At 39.0% G+C, this 19,556-nt stretch overlaps 1 protein-coding gene across 2 annotated transcripts in view; it reads left to right on the top strand.

The window, feature by feature from the left end:
• Nucleotides 1–19,556, top strand: part of PLS1 (plastin 1) — a 114,247-nt gene that overhangs the window by 49,355 nt on the left and 45,336 nt on the right. Inside the window, exons 1-4 of one of the 2 annotated variants that reach the window (XM_010858155.1) lie at nt 633–689; nt 7,522–7,627; nt 13,616–13,779; nt 15,611–15,740. In XM_010858155.1, the coding sequence (XP_010856457.1) occupies nt 7,558–7,627; nt 13,616–13,779; nt 15,611–15,740 (364 nt within the window). In that variant the 5' untranslated portion in view covers nt 633–689; nt 7,522–7,557. Of the gene's footprint in view, nt 1–632; nt 690–7,521; nt 7,628–13,615; nt 13,780–15,610; nt 15,741–19,556 lie in introns of those variants that run through there. The other variant, XM_010858154.1, reaches the window with a different exon arrangement.

Raw genomic sequence — 19,556 nt, 5'->3', positions numbered from 1 at the left:
GGCTGCGTGCCCTGAGTCAGTGGCTCCCTCAAGAATTCAGAATCTCAGGTGACCCGGACCTGGGACCGCAGTGAGAGGAGGGAAAGCAGAAGAGCTGGGAAGCCAGAAAGTACCAGTGAAGACAGCTTCGGTCCCTCACAGTTTGGGCCTTTGGGACTGGTAGAAAGGCATCAAAGTCTTGGTGGTCTCAGAGTTGTTTCTGATGCCTTTTTTTCTGAAACTGTCCAAAGAACTTTAGAACCTGCCAGCCATAAAGAGCTACTTAGGCTAATTTTGGTAAAGCTTTTAGAGGTTCAAGGAAGCTAGAAATTTGAGGGAGGAGAAAAGATCAGATCCAATTTCATCTAAATTAAGAAGTCCATTTTTAGAATATACTGTTAACTTTCCAAATTTATGTTTGGTTGTGTCAGGGTACACTTAAGAATTAAGACAGGGAAGAAAGGTTTTACTTGGTAAAAGAAGGTGTTATTTAAAATTATATGGGCTAAAAAAAGAAAAAAACAGGAGGAAAGAAGAGTTGCAATTACTGAAGATGTATAGGACAGACACATAAGATGTACCTGTCTAGAAAATCCAGCATAACCTTCCCTGTTGCTGGGTCTCTGACAGTGATCCTGGCTGTCTCTGGCTCCTTTTCATAGGACTGACTTTGGAAAGCTGTGCTGTTCTGAGCCATCTCAGGCATCCAGGTAGGTGAGCGTCAGTGCCAGGTGTCTGGGTACCGATTAGTGATGGGTGCTTCATTTCTAAAACTACAGAGTGAATTCTAGTGACTCTGTGTTTTGGTGTTTCAGGACTGACAAGTTATGTGCTTGATAAGTATGAGTTGACCTAGTTGGAAGTTTGTCCCCAAAACTTTACAAAGAATTTTACAGAGGCTGATTTCTTTTAAAATGCAAATTCTTATTTCACAGGTATATATGCTTCATATGTTACATAAATTATTGTATGATTATTGGACAGTTACATATTTATACATTTTATGGTTTGATATCAGGTTGTATTGGGGAGACTTCAGAAGGTACTGGCCTAGAGGAAGGAATAAGACACAGTAGGGCTCTGCTACAGCTTGGTTCGGAGCCTCTGAGAGTTCTTCACGTTGGGACACTGAGAAAGTTATTGAATCCTCTGAACCATCCCTTTGTCAATTATAAAATGAGGACAGTACCTGCCTTATGGAGTCATGAGAAAGAGAATGGACACAAAGCATTTAAGAGAGTGCATTAATCATCTAACTATGGGACTAGTAAGAAAAATATTGGGCTACTAGCTATAGGGTCATTGGGGTTTTCTTCTAAAATGTTACCTACTACTTTGAAAATTTAATTCTCTTCCATAAAGTTTTAGGGCCTTTCCTGGTGGCTTAGACAGTAAAGAATTTGCTGGCAGTGTGGGAGACCTAGGTTAGATCCTTGGGTTGGGAAGATTCCCTGAGAAGGAAATAGCAACTCACTCCAGTATTCTTGCCTGGAGAATTCCATGGACAGAGGAGCCTGGTGGGCTACAGTCCATGGGGTCGCAAAATTTTAAGAAGTCTGTGCTATCTTATTGTAGCAGAAACATTTTCCCATGGAAAAACATCATAGTAAGCAATTTATTTGGGATCATGTAGCTAGAACAGTTTTTTATACATCAAATTCAACAGCTGTATTTTCTCAGCCAACAGTGTGTTACTCCTGATAGGTTTATTGTGCAATATAAAAATGCTTGTTAAGATACACTATGTAGTGTCTTAGTTTTTTGCATTGTACTTGATTATCATAATTTTGCAAAAATCTAGAAAAATATTGATACTGTATGCATGAGTCTGCACTTATGAAAGAGGCGATATGTTTTCCATTACCATTCTACTGCTAAATCTTCATGCCTTTGTAGAAAGCTATAAATTATTTTGCTATTTTAATCATAGTATTTTGCCTCTAAGGAAATATGAGGCAAATATTACTTAAAATTGTAACATATAGTGTAAGAACTATATATAGTAATCTTATTGTCTGTCAGTATTCAATAATGTATACTTTCAGACCACTAGTATTTATTTTGTTTCCATTGTCTTTCCACAATTACTTCTTTTTTAAAAAAATATTTATTTCTGACTGTACTGGGTCTTAGTTATGGCATGAAAACTGTTGGTTGCAGCATGTGTGATCTAGTTCCCTGACCAGGCATCAAAACCGGGTCGCCTGCATTGGGAGTGTGGAGTTTTAGCCACTGGACCACCTGGGAAGTTCCCATCACAATCACTTCTCTTGTTTTTCAGTTATTTTTTATTTTGGCTGCCTTTAGTCTAAAAAAGTGACTAAAAATATGTAATGAAAAATAAGCTCCCTTTTTACTTGGCCTCCAATTCCCCATTTCCCCTAGAAAGGCAATCACTATTACCTTTCTTTGTATCCTTCTGGAAATGCTTTTATAAATATGCAACTGATATAGCTCCCCCTCCCCCAGCCATACTGAATTTTCTGCTCCTTGTTTTATTCTTTTAATAATATATCTTAAAGGGACTTCCTTGGTGGTCCAGTAGTTAAGACCCCATGTCCAATGGAGGGGGCGAAGATGCTATTCCCGATTAGGGAACTAAGATCTTGCATGTTGCGGCCAAAAAAAAAAAAAAAAACCAGAAGAAGAATATATTTTAAAGATTGTTCTGTATCTATTATATTTGCTTCATTTAAATACTAAAGGACTTGTGTAATGCATCTATTATATTTGCTTCATTTAAATACTAAAGGACTTGTGTAATGCTACAAACTTCTTTATACTTATAATAACATTTGGGTAAATTGCTTTTTCACTAATTTTATGTGCTGGTTCTGCTGGATTATGGGAGAATAAAAATATTTCATGTAATTAACAAGTGACATATATTTAAATAGGCTTGAGCAAAGAATGGAACCCCAGGTGTATTTATCATTTCATAGGCAAGGTCAACACAAGGACCGTTAATTTGCAGCATTTCTGTGGAGTGCAAATGCTAAAATTGGACCACTATTTTTAAAACTTGAGGCAAGGGATAGAAACCATTCTGAATATGGGAAAGGATATGCAGAATGACCAAACCACAGAAACTGGAAGCCAGCCACAACAGAATTAGCATTTTGCAGACTGGGAGGTTATTCTTAAACGTTCTAAAAGGACTGTTTCATCTCTTTCACCACAAAATAAGTAAACATTCTAAAAGTGAGAATTCAATAAAATGTGAATATGTACTTACTGCTAACATGTAAGAAATTGCATTTACTGCCTTTTTCTTACTCTACAGAACTGAGCTCTTCAGGTTTTTTTAAAAAAGTGTAGAAAGAAATAGAGGGCAATGGTGTATGTATGTATTTAAAAACTAAACAATTTTATTACATATTTAGTTAGAATCAGGCCCCAGAGTAACTGTAAGACATAGAAATCTGTCATTTTGCAACCTACTGAATGGGAGAACAGATTTCCAAATGATAGGACTGATAAGGGGTTAATATCCAACATATATAAACAGTTCATATAACTCAAGATCAAAAAAACAAACAGCCCAATTAAAAAATGAAGATAAGAACTGAATAGACATTTTTCCAAAGAGGAATTACAGGTGGTCACAGCCACATGAAAAGATGCTCAACATCACTGATCATCAGGGAAATGAAAATCAAAACCAAATGAGATATCACCTCACACCTGTCAGAATGGCTATCATCAAAATGACCGCAAATAACAAATGTTGAAGAGAATGTGGAGAAAAGAGAACCCTTGTACACTGTTGGTGAGAATGTAAATAGTGAAAGTGAAAGTGTTAGTCACTCAGTTACGTTGACTCTGGGACTCCATGGACTGTAGCCAGGCTCCTCTGTCCATGGGATTCTCCAGGCAAGAATACTGGAGTGGGTAGCCATCCCTTTCTCCAGGGAATCTTCCTGACCCAGGGATCAAACCTGGATCTTCCACACTGTGGGCAGATTCTTTACCATCTGAGCCACCAGGGAAGCCCACCATGGACAACAGTAGGGAGGTTTCTCAAAAAACTAAATATAGAACTACCACGCTGCTACTGCTAAGTCACTTCAGTCATGTCTGACTCTGTGCGACCCCATAGACGGCAGCCCACTAGGCTCCCCCATCCCTGGGATTCTCCAGGCAAGAACACTGGAGCGGGTTGCCATTTCCTTCTCCAAGAACTACCATAAAACCCCAAAATTCCACTCCTGAGTATATAACCAAACCCCCCCCAAAACGCTTTCTGAAAGATACTTATACCTCGATGTTCCTAACAGTTTTATTTGCAGTAGCCAAGATATGGAAGCAACCTAACTGTCCATCAGTAGATGAATGGCTAAAGAAGATGTACATACACACACACACACACACACAATGGAATACTGCTCAGCTGTAAAAGAGAATGAAGTTTTGCCATATGCAGCAACCTGCATGGACTTGGAAGGCATTATGCTAAGTGAAATAAATCAGAGAAAGACAAATACTGCATGATATCACATACACGTGGGATCTAAAAAAATACAATAAACTAGTGAATATAACAACAACAAAAAAGAAGTGGACTCCCAGATTTAGAGAACAAACCAGTGGTTACCAGTGGGGAAAGAGAAGGGCAAGGGGCAACACAGGGATAGGGGATTAAAAGGTATAAACTATTAGGTGTAGAGTAAGTGACAAGGATTTATTGTACAGCACAGGAAATATAGCCAATATTTTATAATAACTATAATAGAGTATAACCTTTGAAAATTGTGAATCACTATATTGTATACCAACTGTACTTTAACAAAAATAATGTCTTTTGAAAGAATAACAAAAATCCTAAACAACTTGGTTTACAGATCATGAATGACAAATATACTGTACTCTTTAGAAGGATTCACATAATTTAATATGATTTTTAAGTAATCAGTGAAATGGCACCCCACTCCAGTGCTCTTGCCTGGAAAATCCCATGGATGGAGGAGCCTGGTAGGCTGCAGTCCATGGGGTCGCTATGAGTCGGACATGACTGAATGACTTCACTTTCACTTTTCACTTTCATGCACTGGAGGAGGAAATGGCAACCCACTCCAGTGTTCTTGCCTGGAGAATCCCAGGGACGGCAGGGCCTGGTGGGCTGCCGTCTGTGGGGTCGCACAGAGTCGGATATGACTGAAGCGACTTAGCAGCAGCAGCAGCAGCAGTGAAAATTTTAATTCAATTATTTCAAAAAATTATATGCTTCCCCCCAAATCAGAGATGTTCAGGGATGATGTTGAACCTCTTATATAAATATGTGTATAAAAATTTTTTTTCCTACTTAGCTTCAGTACTTATTTAGTTCATTTTCACTTTCTGAAATACACATTAAAGTAATGAGGTGTGTATAAGAGGTATACATAATTTGTACTCACCTTTAGCTTTATATTGAATAGTCAAACCACAAAGTCACTTTAAAAATAGGAGTTGCCATTTCTCCAAAGAAGACATACAGATGGCTAACAAACACATGAAAAGATGCTCAACATCACTCATTATCAGAGAAATGCAAATCAAAACCACTATGAGGTACCATTTCACGCCAGCCAGAATGGCTGCAATCCAAAAATCTACAAAAATAAATGCTGGAGAGGGTGTGGAGAAAAGGGAACCCTCTTACACTGTTGGTGGGAATGCAAACTAGTACAGCCACTATGGAGAACAGTGTGGAGATTCCTTAAAAAACTGGAAATAGAACTGCCTTATGATCCAGCAATCCCACTGCTGGGCATACACACTGAGGAAACCAGAAGGGAAAAAGACACGTGTACCCCAATGTTCATCGCAGCACTGTTTATAATAGCCAGGACATGGAAGCAGCCTAGATGTCCATCAGCAGATGAATGGATAAGAAAGCTGTGGTACATATACACAATGGAGTATTACCCAGCCATTAAAAAGAATACATTTGAATCAGTTCTAATGAGGTGGATGAAACTGGAGCCTATTATACAGAGTGAAGTAAGCCAGAAAGAAAAACACCAATACAGTATACTAACACATATATATGGAATTTAGAAAGATGGTAACAATAACCCTGTATACGAGACAGCAAAAGAGACACTGATGTATAGAACAGTCTTTTGGACTCTGTGGCAGAGGGAGAGGGTGGGATGATTTGGGAGAATGGCATTGAAGCATGTATAATATCATATATGAAACAAGTCGCCAGTCCAGGTTCGATGCACGATACTGGATGCTTGGGGCTGGTGCACTGGGACGACCCAGAGGGATGGTATGGGGAGGGAGGAGGGAGGAGGGTTCAGGATGGGGAACACAGGTATACCTGTGGCGGATTCATTTCAATATTTGTCAAAACCAATACAATATTGTAAAGTTTAAAAATAAAATAAAATTAATCCTGCTATCTGAAAAAAAAAATAGGAGTTGCCTTGTTACATATCAGAAGTATTAAAAATGTAAGTAATTCTTGGGAATTCTCTGGCAGTCCAGTGGTTAGGACTTGGCGCTTTCACTGCTGTGGCCTGAGTTCAGTCCCTGGTTGGGAAAATCAGATCACTGCAAGCTGATGAGGTGTGGCCTCCCCCCAAAAGTCAATAATTCCTCCTTGAGATATTTATTTATAGCAATAAACATGGCTATGTACAGAGATTTATCTGTAAGGCTGTTCATTGTAGCATTCATTTACAATGCAAAATTGGAAGCAGTGCAAACACTGTGAAACAAGGGATTTACCAAATAAGTTATTATGTGGCCACTAAAAATTATGTTGATACATATAATATATTAGCACAAAAAATTATACTCACATTTCACGCCCCCATAAAGGTACAGGTGCATTTGAAAAGCAGACCAGAAAGATGTAGATGACAAAAAGTACTAGTTGATATTTCTGGAGAGTAGGATTGTGGATAAGTTACATTTCTGATTTGGGCATTTGTTACCAATTATTTTCTACAATGACTATTATATACCTGCTTTTCTTACAATCCAGTTTTACATCAGTCTTCTTTTTTTTTGGTTTTAGTTTGTTTATCCTGCTTGGAATAAGAAAGGCCCCACTAATCTGGGAAAGACCTCACTCAAGGAAAGGGAGAGGAGGTGGCTGTGGCTGTGGTTGAATAATGTAAAGTTGAACATTTGAGCCACAAGCTCCATCCCGAAATCATCAGCCTCTCACTTACATGATTCACGTCCTAAAATTTTACTTTTCGACCACATCCTGAGTATTTTTAAATGCTATACTTTTCTCAACTTGAAATGCTTATTTTTCTGAAACAGTGAAGTCAAATAGAAAGGAAAATTATACAAGCCATTGAGAAATGCCTTTGCTTTGGATAAGCACAGGGTGTGAAAAAACCAGTGTTTCTTCCCTGTTATTGTCTGCCTGACCTATGTTGGGAAAGAGTGTTACCAGGGAATCTATTCCTACTTGTTCCTTGTCAGCCTTACCCCTCAGGTGGTTTCTTCCAGATGCTTTACTGCCTGTGTCCTCTGTTCTTGTTTAGATAAATGTTTGCAAAGGGCTCATGTTCTTTTTTCTCACGTTGCTTTTTCCAGATATAAAGACCTGCAGGTAGTCTTTCCTATTCAGAGATGGAGAACAGTACCACCACCATTTCTCGGGAGGAGCTGGAGGAACTACAAGAAGCCTTTAATAAAATAGGTATGCTTGAGAAAAACTAAATACACAGTTACTATTCTGCTGGATACCAGCCTTCCAGGAATGGAACAATGCCTTCCATTGCTTCTACTGTTCTCTAACCCCCAGATGTATTCCCTTTTTCTTTTGTATCCCATCTGGGTTTCACTGGATTCTTTTCTTTCTTTCTAAAAGATAAACTAAGACTGGCTTGAATTTCTGGGAGAATTGGACTTTGAATTCTCTGATCATTTCTTTGCAGAGAATACTCCAGGTTAATGAATGACAGTGTAACTGAATATGCTTAATGTGATCTCATTACAGAGAAAAAAATATGGAAACACTTCCTTGTGTGTAAACTGAACTCTGGCCTCCGTGTGTTTGTCATGAACAATGACATGTTCTGACTTCATGCAGAGTATTTTAAAACCTCGATATGATTTTTAAAGACCATATGTCTTATTTTCCTCTTCACTTGTGCATAATGTTTTTTAAAAGTATTGTTTTTAAAGGCTGCATGCCTTATACTTCTTCTTTCACTTTTATTTATTTATTTCTTCTTCTTTCACTTTAAAAGCCATCCAGTGTTTTGTCTCTATGTCATTTTGACAGCTAGGTCTTTTTCTTCCAAAAAACTCCCCCATCCTCTGATGGATCGTGATTCTCCTGCATTTTACTCGTAGGAGAACTGTGTTGATACCGTCTTTTCCTCTACTCTGCAAGTGGTGAAAGATGAGCACAGGAAATAATAGACATAGAAACAGAGACAGCCCCAATGTTGTTCCTGCCTCAGGGGGCTCCTGCCTTGGTGCGTTAGAGCACCCCACAAAAAAACAGAGTCAGACCAGGGAGGATGGGGTTGGGCCTCGATTTCTCTTAAACTTAGTGAATAATGTCTAAAATTAATGTATGAAATGTAGTGCGGAAGTTTTAGAAACTAAGATAAAGAAAGGAAGATTTAACTTAAAAAACAAACCAAAAAAAAAAAAAAAAACCAAGGCTCCCTCTCTCAAAAAAAAAGCAAAAGTAATGCTTTCAGGAAGCTTATGACTTGCAAAACATTGCTATGAAATAAAGTGAACTCTGCACAATCTGTGGGCCTTTCCACTTCTCCTTGCTTAGCTGTTTTGAGAGTAACTCAGACCTTGAGAATACAATCCACCTGGTGGCCGCCTTTGGCTCATAATGAATTCCTTAACCTTGGTCTTTATTTTAATGGGCTTCCCTGGTGTCTCAGACAGTAATGCGTCTGCCTGCAATGTGGAAGACCTGGGTTCAATCCCTGGGTTGGGAAGATCCCCTAGAGAAAAAAATGGCAACCCACTGCAGTATTCTTGCCTGGAAAATTCCATGGACTGAGGAGCCTGGTAGGCTACAGTCCATGAGGTCGCAAAGAGTCGGACACAACTGAGCGACTTCACTTTCACTTTCTTTACTTTGGCAGTGCTAGAGCACTGCATGACTATGATGTGGTTTCTAAAACGTTATTGTTAAAAATACATTTTGGGCTTCCCTGGTGGAGCAGTAGTTAGGAATCCGCCTGGCAATATAAGAGACACGGGTCTGATCCCTGATCCAGGAAGATTTTATATACTGCAGATCAGCTAAGCCCGGGTACCGCAACTATTGAGCCTGTGCTCTAGAGCCTGGGAGCCACAACTCCTGAGCCCGTGTGCCACAAGGGCTGAAGCTCACGCAGCCTAGAGCCCGTTCTCTGCAATTAGAGTGTAGATCCCGCTTACTGCGACTAGAAAAAAAGTCCCAGCATCAATGAAGACCCATCACAACCAAAAATAAAATAAATCAGTAAAATTTAAAAAAAAATTATGGAACATTGTATGCAGTGCACAGAGTCATTTCAAGAAAAAAAAAAGTGGGAGCAATGTTGGAATATTCTACTAATTCGGAGCACTGAAAGAAAGGAAGTAGTGAAAACATAGCTCCAGAACTTCCCCGGTGGTCCAGTGGTTAGGACTCTGTGCTTCCACTCCAGAGGGCCTACGTTCCTTCCTTGGTCAGGGAACTAAGATCCTGCATGGTCTGTAGCACAGCCAAAAAACAAAACAAACCCTGCCCCCTCCCCTTATCTCCTAGTTTGGTCCTTTTTGTTATTTTATAGGAGCAGTTTGGCAGCTTGAGTAAAAATGCTACCTTGGTCCTAGTAAAATAAATTAGTAGTCTGTTTTCTTTCACACACCAGCTTTAATCTTTATAACTCATGGATGTATAATCTTGCAATATTTATTTAATGGTATTTTGGATGAATCATTGATGAAACAATTCTGACAGCAAGGCAATTTGCTGTGTGTGAGGGAAGTGCTAACACTAGCAGAATATATACTTCCTTACTTTATTTACAAGATAAATTGCTACTCATGAACTCTGTAACCCTCTACTAATTGGTCCCAAACAGCTTTTCTCAGAGACGGAGAAAGATGCCCATCTAACCTTGCTAGATGGGATATTTTTTGGTCTCTAGGGAAAAGTAAGACGTTAAAATATTTGTCCTGTTTTTCTGCAATTGTGGTAAAATACACATAAAATTTACTATTTTAACCATGTTTTCAAATGTACAGTTTGTCAACTAAAAAAAATTGCACAATGTGAAAGTTGCAAGTTAAGTTTTACTTGGGGAAAAATGAGGATTGCAGCCTGAGAGACAGCACCACAGGTGGCTCTGAGAAACTGCTCCAAAGAGGCAGTGGGGGAGGTCAATATATGTGATTTTGATGAAGGGAGAGTTCCTTTAATCAAGCAGTTATCTTTACAAAAGATTTTCTGCTAGTCACGAGAAGCTGATGTTACCATGAAAGAATTTAGTGCTTTTCTAAATGTGAAGAGGTGCGAGGATTGGAATTATAAAATCAGTTTCTGAAAATATCTAACTGTTAGGAAGACCTGTGCCACAAGTTTCCTTGGAGCAGCTGCTAAGTCGTTTCAGTCGTGTCCGACTCTGTGTGACCCCATAGACGGCAGCCCACCAGGCTCCTCCGTCCCTGGGACTCTCCAGGCAAGAACACTGGAGTGGGTTGCCATTTCCTTCTCCAATTCCCTGGAGCAGAGAGTGCCTCATTTCTGCTCTCCATCCTGAACTCCCTTCAGGGTGTGTGGAGACAGGATTCACTCCCCCGTTTAGGCAGATGGCAAATGACCTTGGCAAGCACCAATATAGTAGACAAGTTTATGGCCATTAAGTATATTCACCTTGTTACTCAACCTTCACCACCATCTATTTCTAGAACCTTTTCATTTTCCCAAACTGAAACTGTACTGTTAAAGACTAACTCCTCAACAGTCCACCTTTCCCCAACCCCTGTCCTCTGGGACTACCGCCATTCTGCTTTCTGTCTGTATGAGTTTGGTTACACTAGGTAACGTATATAAGTAGAATCATATAATATTTGTTTTTCTGTGACTGGCTTATTTCATGTAGCGTGATGTCTTCAAGGTTCATCTGTGTTGTAGCATGTGTCAGAATTGCCTTACTTTTTAAGACTGAATAACATTTCATTGTTTCTACTAAATTTTGTTTATCCATTCATCTGTTGACAGGCTTCTGAGTTGTTTCTACCTTTTGGCTATTATGAGTAATGTTGCCATGAACATGGGTATTTCAAATATCTGTTCAAGTCTCTCTCCTCAGTTATTTTTGGCATATACTCAGAAGTGAAATTGCTGAATCATTTACTTTTGTTTAATTTTTTGAGGCACTACCAAATAGTTTTCAATTGTGGTTGTACCATTTTGCATTCCTACCAGCAATGCACAAGGGTTTCAATTTCTTCAAATTATGCCAATGATTATTACTTTCTGTTTTTCTGTGTTTGTTTTTATAATAGCTATTCTCATGAATATAAAATATTTCATTGTGGTTTTGATTTGCATTTCCCTAATGATTAGTGATGTTGAACATCTTTTCATGTGCTTATTGGCTGTTTGTATGTCTTCTTTGGAGAAATGTCTATTCACGTCCTTTGCCCATTTTAAAATCAGGTTGTTCATTGTTTTGTTGCAGATTTGTAGGAAAGTCTTGTTTCTTTATAAACTGTGATTTTATGGCTATTTAACCTAAGCCTTGATTATCTCATCTTTAAAATTAGAATGTTATTATTAACTACCTCAAAGTTGTATGGATTTCATTAGACAAGTTCTTTTTTTAAAAAAAGATTATTCTTTATTTTTGGTTGTGCTGTGTCTTTGTTGCTGCATGAGTTCTTCTCTGGTTGTGGCAATTGGGGGCTACTCTCTAGTTGCAGTGGCTTCTCTCGTTGCAGAGCACGGGCTCTAGAGCATAGGCTCAGAAGTTGTGCACAGGCTTAGTTGCTCTGCAGCTCCGGGAAGTGGGATCTTCCCGGATCAGGGATTGAACCTGTGTCTCCTGCATTGGCAGGTGGATTCTTTACTACTGAACCACCAGGGAAGCCCTCAAGTTCTTAACTAATCACTTGACCCAGAATATGTGCTCATTAAGTGGTATCTATTATTTCTTGTTACATCATACCCAAACCACAGAGGTTGTAGGGAAGGAGCTGGCATTTAAGCACACAGATGTGTCCATCTTCAGAGCCCAACTCTTAATGTTAGTTTAGTGTGATGGTTAGCACATAACTTTTTCATGATCTTGTTTAAATACTCCTCGACACAGTGCTGTTAGGCACTGAGTCTGCCTCGTCTGGTTGTCTATTTCAGAATTATAGGAAGCAATTCTGAACTGGTGATGTACTAAGTAATGAGATTTTACTCTAAATTCAAAGAAAGCAATTATTGCAATATCATGCAATTTAGCTTCCTTTGGAGATCACAGCACTGTTTTGGTTCTTGGTAGATTCTAGTTTAAATTTCCACCATTCTGAACAGTATTAATTCTAAAACTTGTGTTTGAGAGTTTAAAAGAAATTTCTGTCTTATCATTCATTCAGTTAATAGTGATGACAGCTCTTTTACTGAGAGGAAAAAGAGACATAGGAAGCAAAGTAACTACTACCAGATGAGTGAAGAGAGCCAGTACAAGGTGGATCCAGGCAACTAACCAATCAATCCTAAGCCCTGTTGCCAACTCTGGCCACAAGTGTTTAATGTTGCCTTTCTTCTGTGTCAAGAACTGATAATCCAGTCTCTTGGGAAAACCCAGGGAAGGTTGTATCAGTGATGACATGAAAACGCCCAGAAACCTATTTCCATAAATCCAAATGTAGGTGTGAAATTATTTCTTGAACACTTAATCTCAAAATGACATCAAACATGATTCAGCCTACATAATGATATCATAAATACATAATGAGGAAGCAATGAATTATTGACAAGTGAAACAGAACTGCCACCAAGTGAAATGTTGAACAGAAGTGCCTTATGTGTATTTTACATGATGCACGAATTTTGTATGGAAGGTGGGGCCCGCAGATCCATTTGGTTAAGTTCCAGGAAGAAGTCAAAGTCTGGGTGGGTGTTCCTCTATGACTGTTGCTGCTGTATTTGCCTTAGATATCTGAGACCTCCCCATGCTTAATTCTTTGTAACTTAGAGATGTGCCACACTTGAGGTTTTCAGCTGTCAGTGCAGTGTTCTTATTACACACTTAAAATATATATGCTAGCTCTGAGTCTATGGGTGGGGGCTGAAGTTCATTAAGAATATGCCCACAATGCGGGAGACTGGAGTTCCATCCCTGGGTTGAGAATATCCCCTGGAAGGGAATGGCTACCCACTCCAGTAATCTTGCCTGGGAAATCCCATGGACAGAGGAGACTGGCAGGCTACAGTCCATGGGTTCGCAAAGAGTACTACACGACTGAGAGACTAACACTTTCACTTTCAAAGTTCATGAAATATGAGTTTTTTGATAAAGCATTTAGCTTACCTTGTACAATTTAGATGCAGGAGAAAAGGTTACTGCCACTTACGAAACAAAGCTGGAAGGCTCTGCCTGCCCGTGAATCTCCCAAGCAGCCTCCTGAGTGCACATCTACAACAAAGTACGAGTGAGATCTGATCATTCATAATTTATCTTTTTAGATATTGACAATAGTGGGTATGTCAGTGACTATGAACTCCAGGACCTGTTTAAGGAAGCAAGCCTTCCTCTGCCTGGCTACAAGGTGCGTGAGATTGTGGAGAAAATTCTAGCAGTTGCTGACAACAACAAAGATAGCAGAATCAGCTTCGAAGAGTTTGTATCGGTAAGTAATCTAAATCCTCTCCTTGGCTACTGGTGGGTTTGCTTCGAGCAGAATTTTAGTAATGTCATTACTTTCTTTGGTTAAATCTGGCTTCAGAAACCAGAAAAAACACTGCTTTTAAAGGATGATGATGGTAACAATAACAGCAATTTCCACAAATAATTCATAAAACAAAGGAAAAGTTACTCTTAAATTGTTGGATTTGAAGTCAGGTTTAGATAATAATCATTTATCCTGTATTAAAACTATAGTTGAGTTTAAATGGTTATTGGCTGTCTCTGTAAGCAAAGTATTTTCATACCTTAGTACTTGGTCTTGAGAAGTGAAATATTTTTGTAATTGAAATAGCTAAGATTTGGAAGATATAGCTCCTAGAAACTGGTCGTTTTCTTGTGATAAGTTATATATGTTCAGTTTCTGTAAATGCCACCCGGTGAATTTTGATACCAGCTTTGGGTTCATCATTAAACTCCCTGGAGACTCAGGGAACTGAACAAGATACAAAATAATATATGACTCCACCAATAAAAGAAAAATAGAACTAAATACTGAGTATCATGTATTTTAAACCTCTCAGGCTGAGAGAGATGACTAAGTTGCCGTTGCCAGCTGGCAGTTGAGCAAGGGCTGTCACTACCTTCTATCAACAGCACCATGACTGTGCTTTTTGTACAAAAATTAATGAAATAGTTTATTTACTAATATAAGTGAACAGATGTTTAGGAAATAGCAATGGTCTGCTTTTATATTCTTTATTCGTTGAGCTCCTTTCATACCAGGAACTCTGGTATTATGAGTAATGTGATGAACAAAAAGAGATGTAGCCCCAGCTTTCATGAAGTTTGTAGGTGGAGAGGAAGACAGAATCTCACAGAGAGGTAAAAGATGACTGATACATGCTCTGACAGAGCGAGACAGGTCGCTTGAAAGTTTGTGTAGGAGGAATTGAACTTGGTGGGGAGATGAGAGAATGCACAGAGATTCAGTGAAATGGAACTGTCTCCAATGCTGTGAAGACAGAATTGCCGTCTGAAGGAAGATGTTAAACAGATAAAAGGAGTGGGTGGGGAAAATAAGTAACTGCAAGACGGGCTGAGGTGATGGCATGTGTAGAGCCTCTGTGGCTTTAGGGATAGTAGATGTTCTCAAGCACTTGGGGAAAAAAGCATCAGTGTGGCTGGAGCTGAGATATTGAGGGCTAGGAATGTGTTTAGACAAGTGAGTCAGGGTCAGATAATCAGGCCCTTGTAGAATTTTTTGTTTTTATCTAAGAGCAAAAGGAAGCCGTTGATGTGGGAGGAATAGAGTATGAACTGACATGATCAGATATGCATTGTTTAAAACTCACTCTGGCTGTTGCATGGAGAACTGATTGAATTCAGTCTAGCCGGGCTCCAGAGTCGCCAGTGACAGGACCTGGCAGAGGGCACTTGTTGAAGCCTGTGTAATTTCCTATAAACGCTGACTCCTTGACTTTAACATATACATTGAAGCTGTTCAGATTGGAAAATATCTTCATTAAGACATTTAAAAATCTTTATCATGTACTTAGTTATCCTTTAGTTGTTAGTACGAGAGATCACAGCAAGTCTAGATGAACAATTTCAATTTGTACAATTTGAGCTTAATTATAGGTTGTGGTGCAAACCTTTTTCCATTTCATGTTTTTATAAAATGACATGAGGGTTATCTGCCTACACAAGCAATAAATGCAAGAACAACTGATTTGTATTTATTTTTATGTCATTCCAAATAAATAACTATCTTTTACACAGCAAGGATTTTAATGGCTATCTAATCGAGGGTCAATTTTACTTCTCTCCCGTTCCAGCTAATGCAAGAGTTAAAAAGCAAAGACATCAGCAAAACATTCAGAAAAATAATTAACAAGAGGGAAGGGATTACTGCTATTGGAGGAACTTCATCCATTTCCAGTGAGGGCACACAGCATTCTTATTCAGGTAACCAACCACCTGCTCCAAATTTAATCTTTCAGTCACTGGTTCATTCAACAAGTCCTGTATTTCACAGGATCTAAGATGCCATTTATTGTAATTTACACTGTTGTTTTATATGCCATTGTTTTATAAGCCATTGTTTTATAATGAGACTAAATTATAATGTGCCATTAGATTTGAAATGTATCATAATTTCAGAAGTGTCAGAATGAAAAACCCTGGAATTATTTAAGATAGATAATAGTAAGTGAATGTTTACTGTGTGTTAGAAACAGTGAACAAGAGATTAGAAACAGCAAAATAGGAGTTTATATTTTCAGCATTGAATGTGTTTAATCATACCTTGGGGTGGATTTTTCGTCCTGACTGGTGACATGAGTTTAGTTTGTTGCTGCTGCTGCTGCTAAGTCACTTCAGTCGTGTCCGACTCTGTGCGACCCCATAGACGGAAGCCCACCAGGCTTCCCCGTCCCTGGGATTCTCCAGGCAAGAACACTGGAGTGGGTTGCCATTTCCTTCTCCAATGCATGAAAGGGAAAAGTGAAAGGGAAGTCGCTCAGTCATGTCTGACTCTTAGTGACCCCATGGACTGCAGCCCACCAGGCTCCTCCGTCCATGGGATTTTCCAGGCAAGAGTACTGGAGTTGGGGTGCCATTGCCTTCTCCGGAGTTTAGTTTAGACCTATAATTTTAGGGATGGTGGAGAGGTTGTTTGGAAGGACTCCCCATTTTGGAGGAGCTGAGATTCCCAATTCATCTTTTATCAGACAACTCAGTAACTAGTAGAGCACAGCACCTGGTTTGCTTGATCCGATAGAATCACTGGACCGTTGCCCAGTGGGAGATCCCAAGTCACATGGACTCCGAAGAGGAGACAGCTTGCCCCATGCTAAGCCTGCTTCTCAGGATCAAGATGCCTAAAATCCTTTGGCCAAGTTCTTTTTGTTCATGTTGACATAATTAGAACTATACTCTTGGAATTTTTGATAAAAACTCACTTTAACTTTTCCCTCTTTCTTTCTTTGAGGTCTGAATCTGTTAATTCTCCTCTTGATTCTCTTGCTTTCTAAATGGATTTTCCTCTAATAATACACTCACACTTCTACTCACCGTATATATTTTCCTAACTTTTTCCCACCAGGGAAGTGCAGTGGTGAAGGCAGTGGTCTATAACTCCTACCTCCTTTTTCTGAAAGGTACTTACTCTTTAGCTCTGTTTCTGCCTGTCCATTCTAATGAAATGGCATCTTCATTTTTTATTAAGGTGTAATATGCATTTAGCGAATTGCTGCAATCGTTATGTGTATAGTTCAGTGAGTTTTCACATGTGTACACATCTTGTAGCTACATTCATGCAGCTGCCCAGTAGATTAACATGTAACATTTTCTTCACCAGGATTATTTCTAGATTATTTAAGTCTAATAATATGTAAATTATTAGAAACTCTATGAAAGTAAATGTACACCATTTTGAGCATTTCATATTACAAAGATTTTCTTGCTTAAAGGACTTTAAATAAAGTAAAATCAGATTTTTCCCCTTAAATTGAAGGAAAAAGAGAAAGTGAGGAAAGGGAGGAAGAGAAGAAGAAGTGAGAGGTTCTGGGCTGGTAGAGCTACATGAAAGACAGGAGTAATTTTTCCATTGATTTAAAACATTTCTTTTTGATCTTGTTGGTTCTAGCAGTCATTACTGATTATAAAGGTAACCCAAATGAATGAACCTGTAACCAGTTCATAGATATGGTCATTTAAAAAATTTTAAATCCAATTTATTTAAGGTAAAAAAAATTCACTGATTTCTTCCATTCTCCATCACCCCTTGCTTCTTGTAACCACCAGTCTGCTCTCTGTATCTATGAGTTTCAGTTCTGTTCTCCAGATTCTACATTAAAAAAAATGAGATTATACATAGCATATACATATAAGTATATGTATATATATAACACATATGTATATATAGCATACATATATAAAACATATACATATGTATGTATGCAAAGCATATATATATATATAAAGCATTAACATTTCCTTCGCCCTGAGTGGCTCCCTCACGCCTCTAGCCGTAACTGTCCACTTTTCTGATGTCTGTCACCATAGATTTTTTTTACTTGTTTATTGAGGTATAAGATGCAGAGTAAAGTGCATACAGTGCCCTATTGTTAAGTATATGTCTTGATGGTTTTTTTACATATGAATACACCCACATAACCATTATTTAAAGCCCAACACAGAACATTTAGGGGCTTCCCAGGTGCACTAATGGTAAAGAACTTGCCAGCCAATGCAGGAGATGTAAGAGACTTGGATTCAATCACTGGGTCAGGAAGATCCCCTGGAGGAGGTCAGGGCAACCCACTCCAGTGTTCTTGCCTGGAGAATCCCATGGACAGAGGAGCCTGGTGGGCCATAGTCCACAGAGTTGCAGAGTCGGACACAACCAAAGTGATTTTCACACATGCACAGAACATTTAACTGCTTTAAAGAAAAGAACAACTTTGTTGAGACATAATTGAAACACCATGAATCTTTGTAGTTTTTAGTATATTCACAGAGTTGTAGTATATCAGCACCATGTAATTTTAGGACACTTTCATTACCCCAAAGGGAAACCCCATGCTTGTTAGCAATCACTACCCATTTCCCCCTCCCACCAGCCTTGGGCGACCATTAATCTACTTTTTATTTCCATAGATTTGCCTATTCTGGAAATTTCATAGAAATGGAATTATACAGTAATGACTTTTCACTTGACAGGCTTCTTCCCTAGCAGAATATTTTCAAGGATCATTCATGTTGTGGCATGTATTGTACATCATTCTTTTTTATGGCTGAATCATTTTTGTTCTGTTGCTCATATCATGTTTTGTTTATCCTTTCAACTGCTGATAGACATTTGAGTTGTTTCCACTTTTTGGCTATCATGAATAATACTGTGTGAACACTTGTGTCCACATTTTTGTGTGGACATATGCTTTGAATATGTCCACACAAAAATGTGGACAGGCTGTATATTGTCACCCTGTTTATTTAACTTATATACAGAGTACATCATGAGAAACGCTGGACTGGAAGAAACACAAGCTGGAATCAAGATTGCCGGGAGAAATATCAATAACCTCAGATATGCAGATGACACCACCCTTATGGCAGAAAGTGAAGAGGAACTCAAAAGCCTCTTGATGAAAGTGAAAGAGGAGACTGAAAAAGTTGGCTTAAAGCTCAACATTCAGAAAACAAAGATCATGGCATCCAGTCCCACCACTTCATGGGAAATAGATGGGGAAACAGTGGAAACATGTCAGACTTTATTTTTGGGGGCTCCAAAGTTACTGCAGATGGTGACTGCAGCCATGAAATTAAAAGACACTTACTCTTTGGAAGGAAAGTTATGACCAACCTAGATAGCATATTCAAAACCAGAGACATTCCTTTGCCAACAAAGGTCCGTCTAGTCAAGGCTATGGTTTTTCCTGTGGTCATGTATGTATGTGAGAGTTTGACTGTGAAGAAGGCCGAGCACCGAAGAATTGATGCTTTTGAACTGTGGTGTTGGAGAAGACTCTTGAGAGTCCCTTGGACTGCAAGGAGATCCAACCAGTCCATTCTGAAGGAGATCAGCCCTGGGATTTCTTTGGGAGGACTGATGCTAAAGCTGAAACTCCAGTACTTTGGCCACCTCATGCGAAGAGTTGACTTATTGGAAGAGACTCTGATGCTGAGAGGGATTGGGGGCAAGAGGAGATGGGGACGACAGAGGATGAGATGGCTGGATGGCATCACTGACTCGATGGACGTGAGTCTCAGTGAACTCCT

The sequence above is a fragment of the Bison bison genome, unplaced genomic scaffold, assembly GCF_000754665.1.
Source record: "Bison bison bison isolate TAMUID 2011002044 unplaced genomic scaffold, Bison_UMD1.0 scf7180017864384, whole genome shotgun sequence".
Taxonomy (NCBI): domain Eukaryota; kingdom Metazoa; phylum Chordata; class Mammalia; order Artiodactyla; family Bovidae; genus Bison; species Bison bison.
The sequence above is the reverse complement of the archived record's forward strand: the minus strand, read 5'-3'. Positions and strand labels throughout refer to the sequence as shown.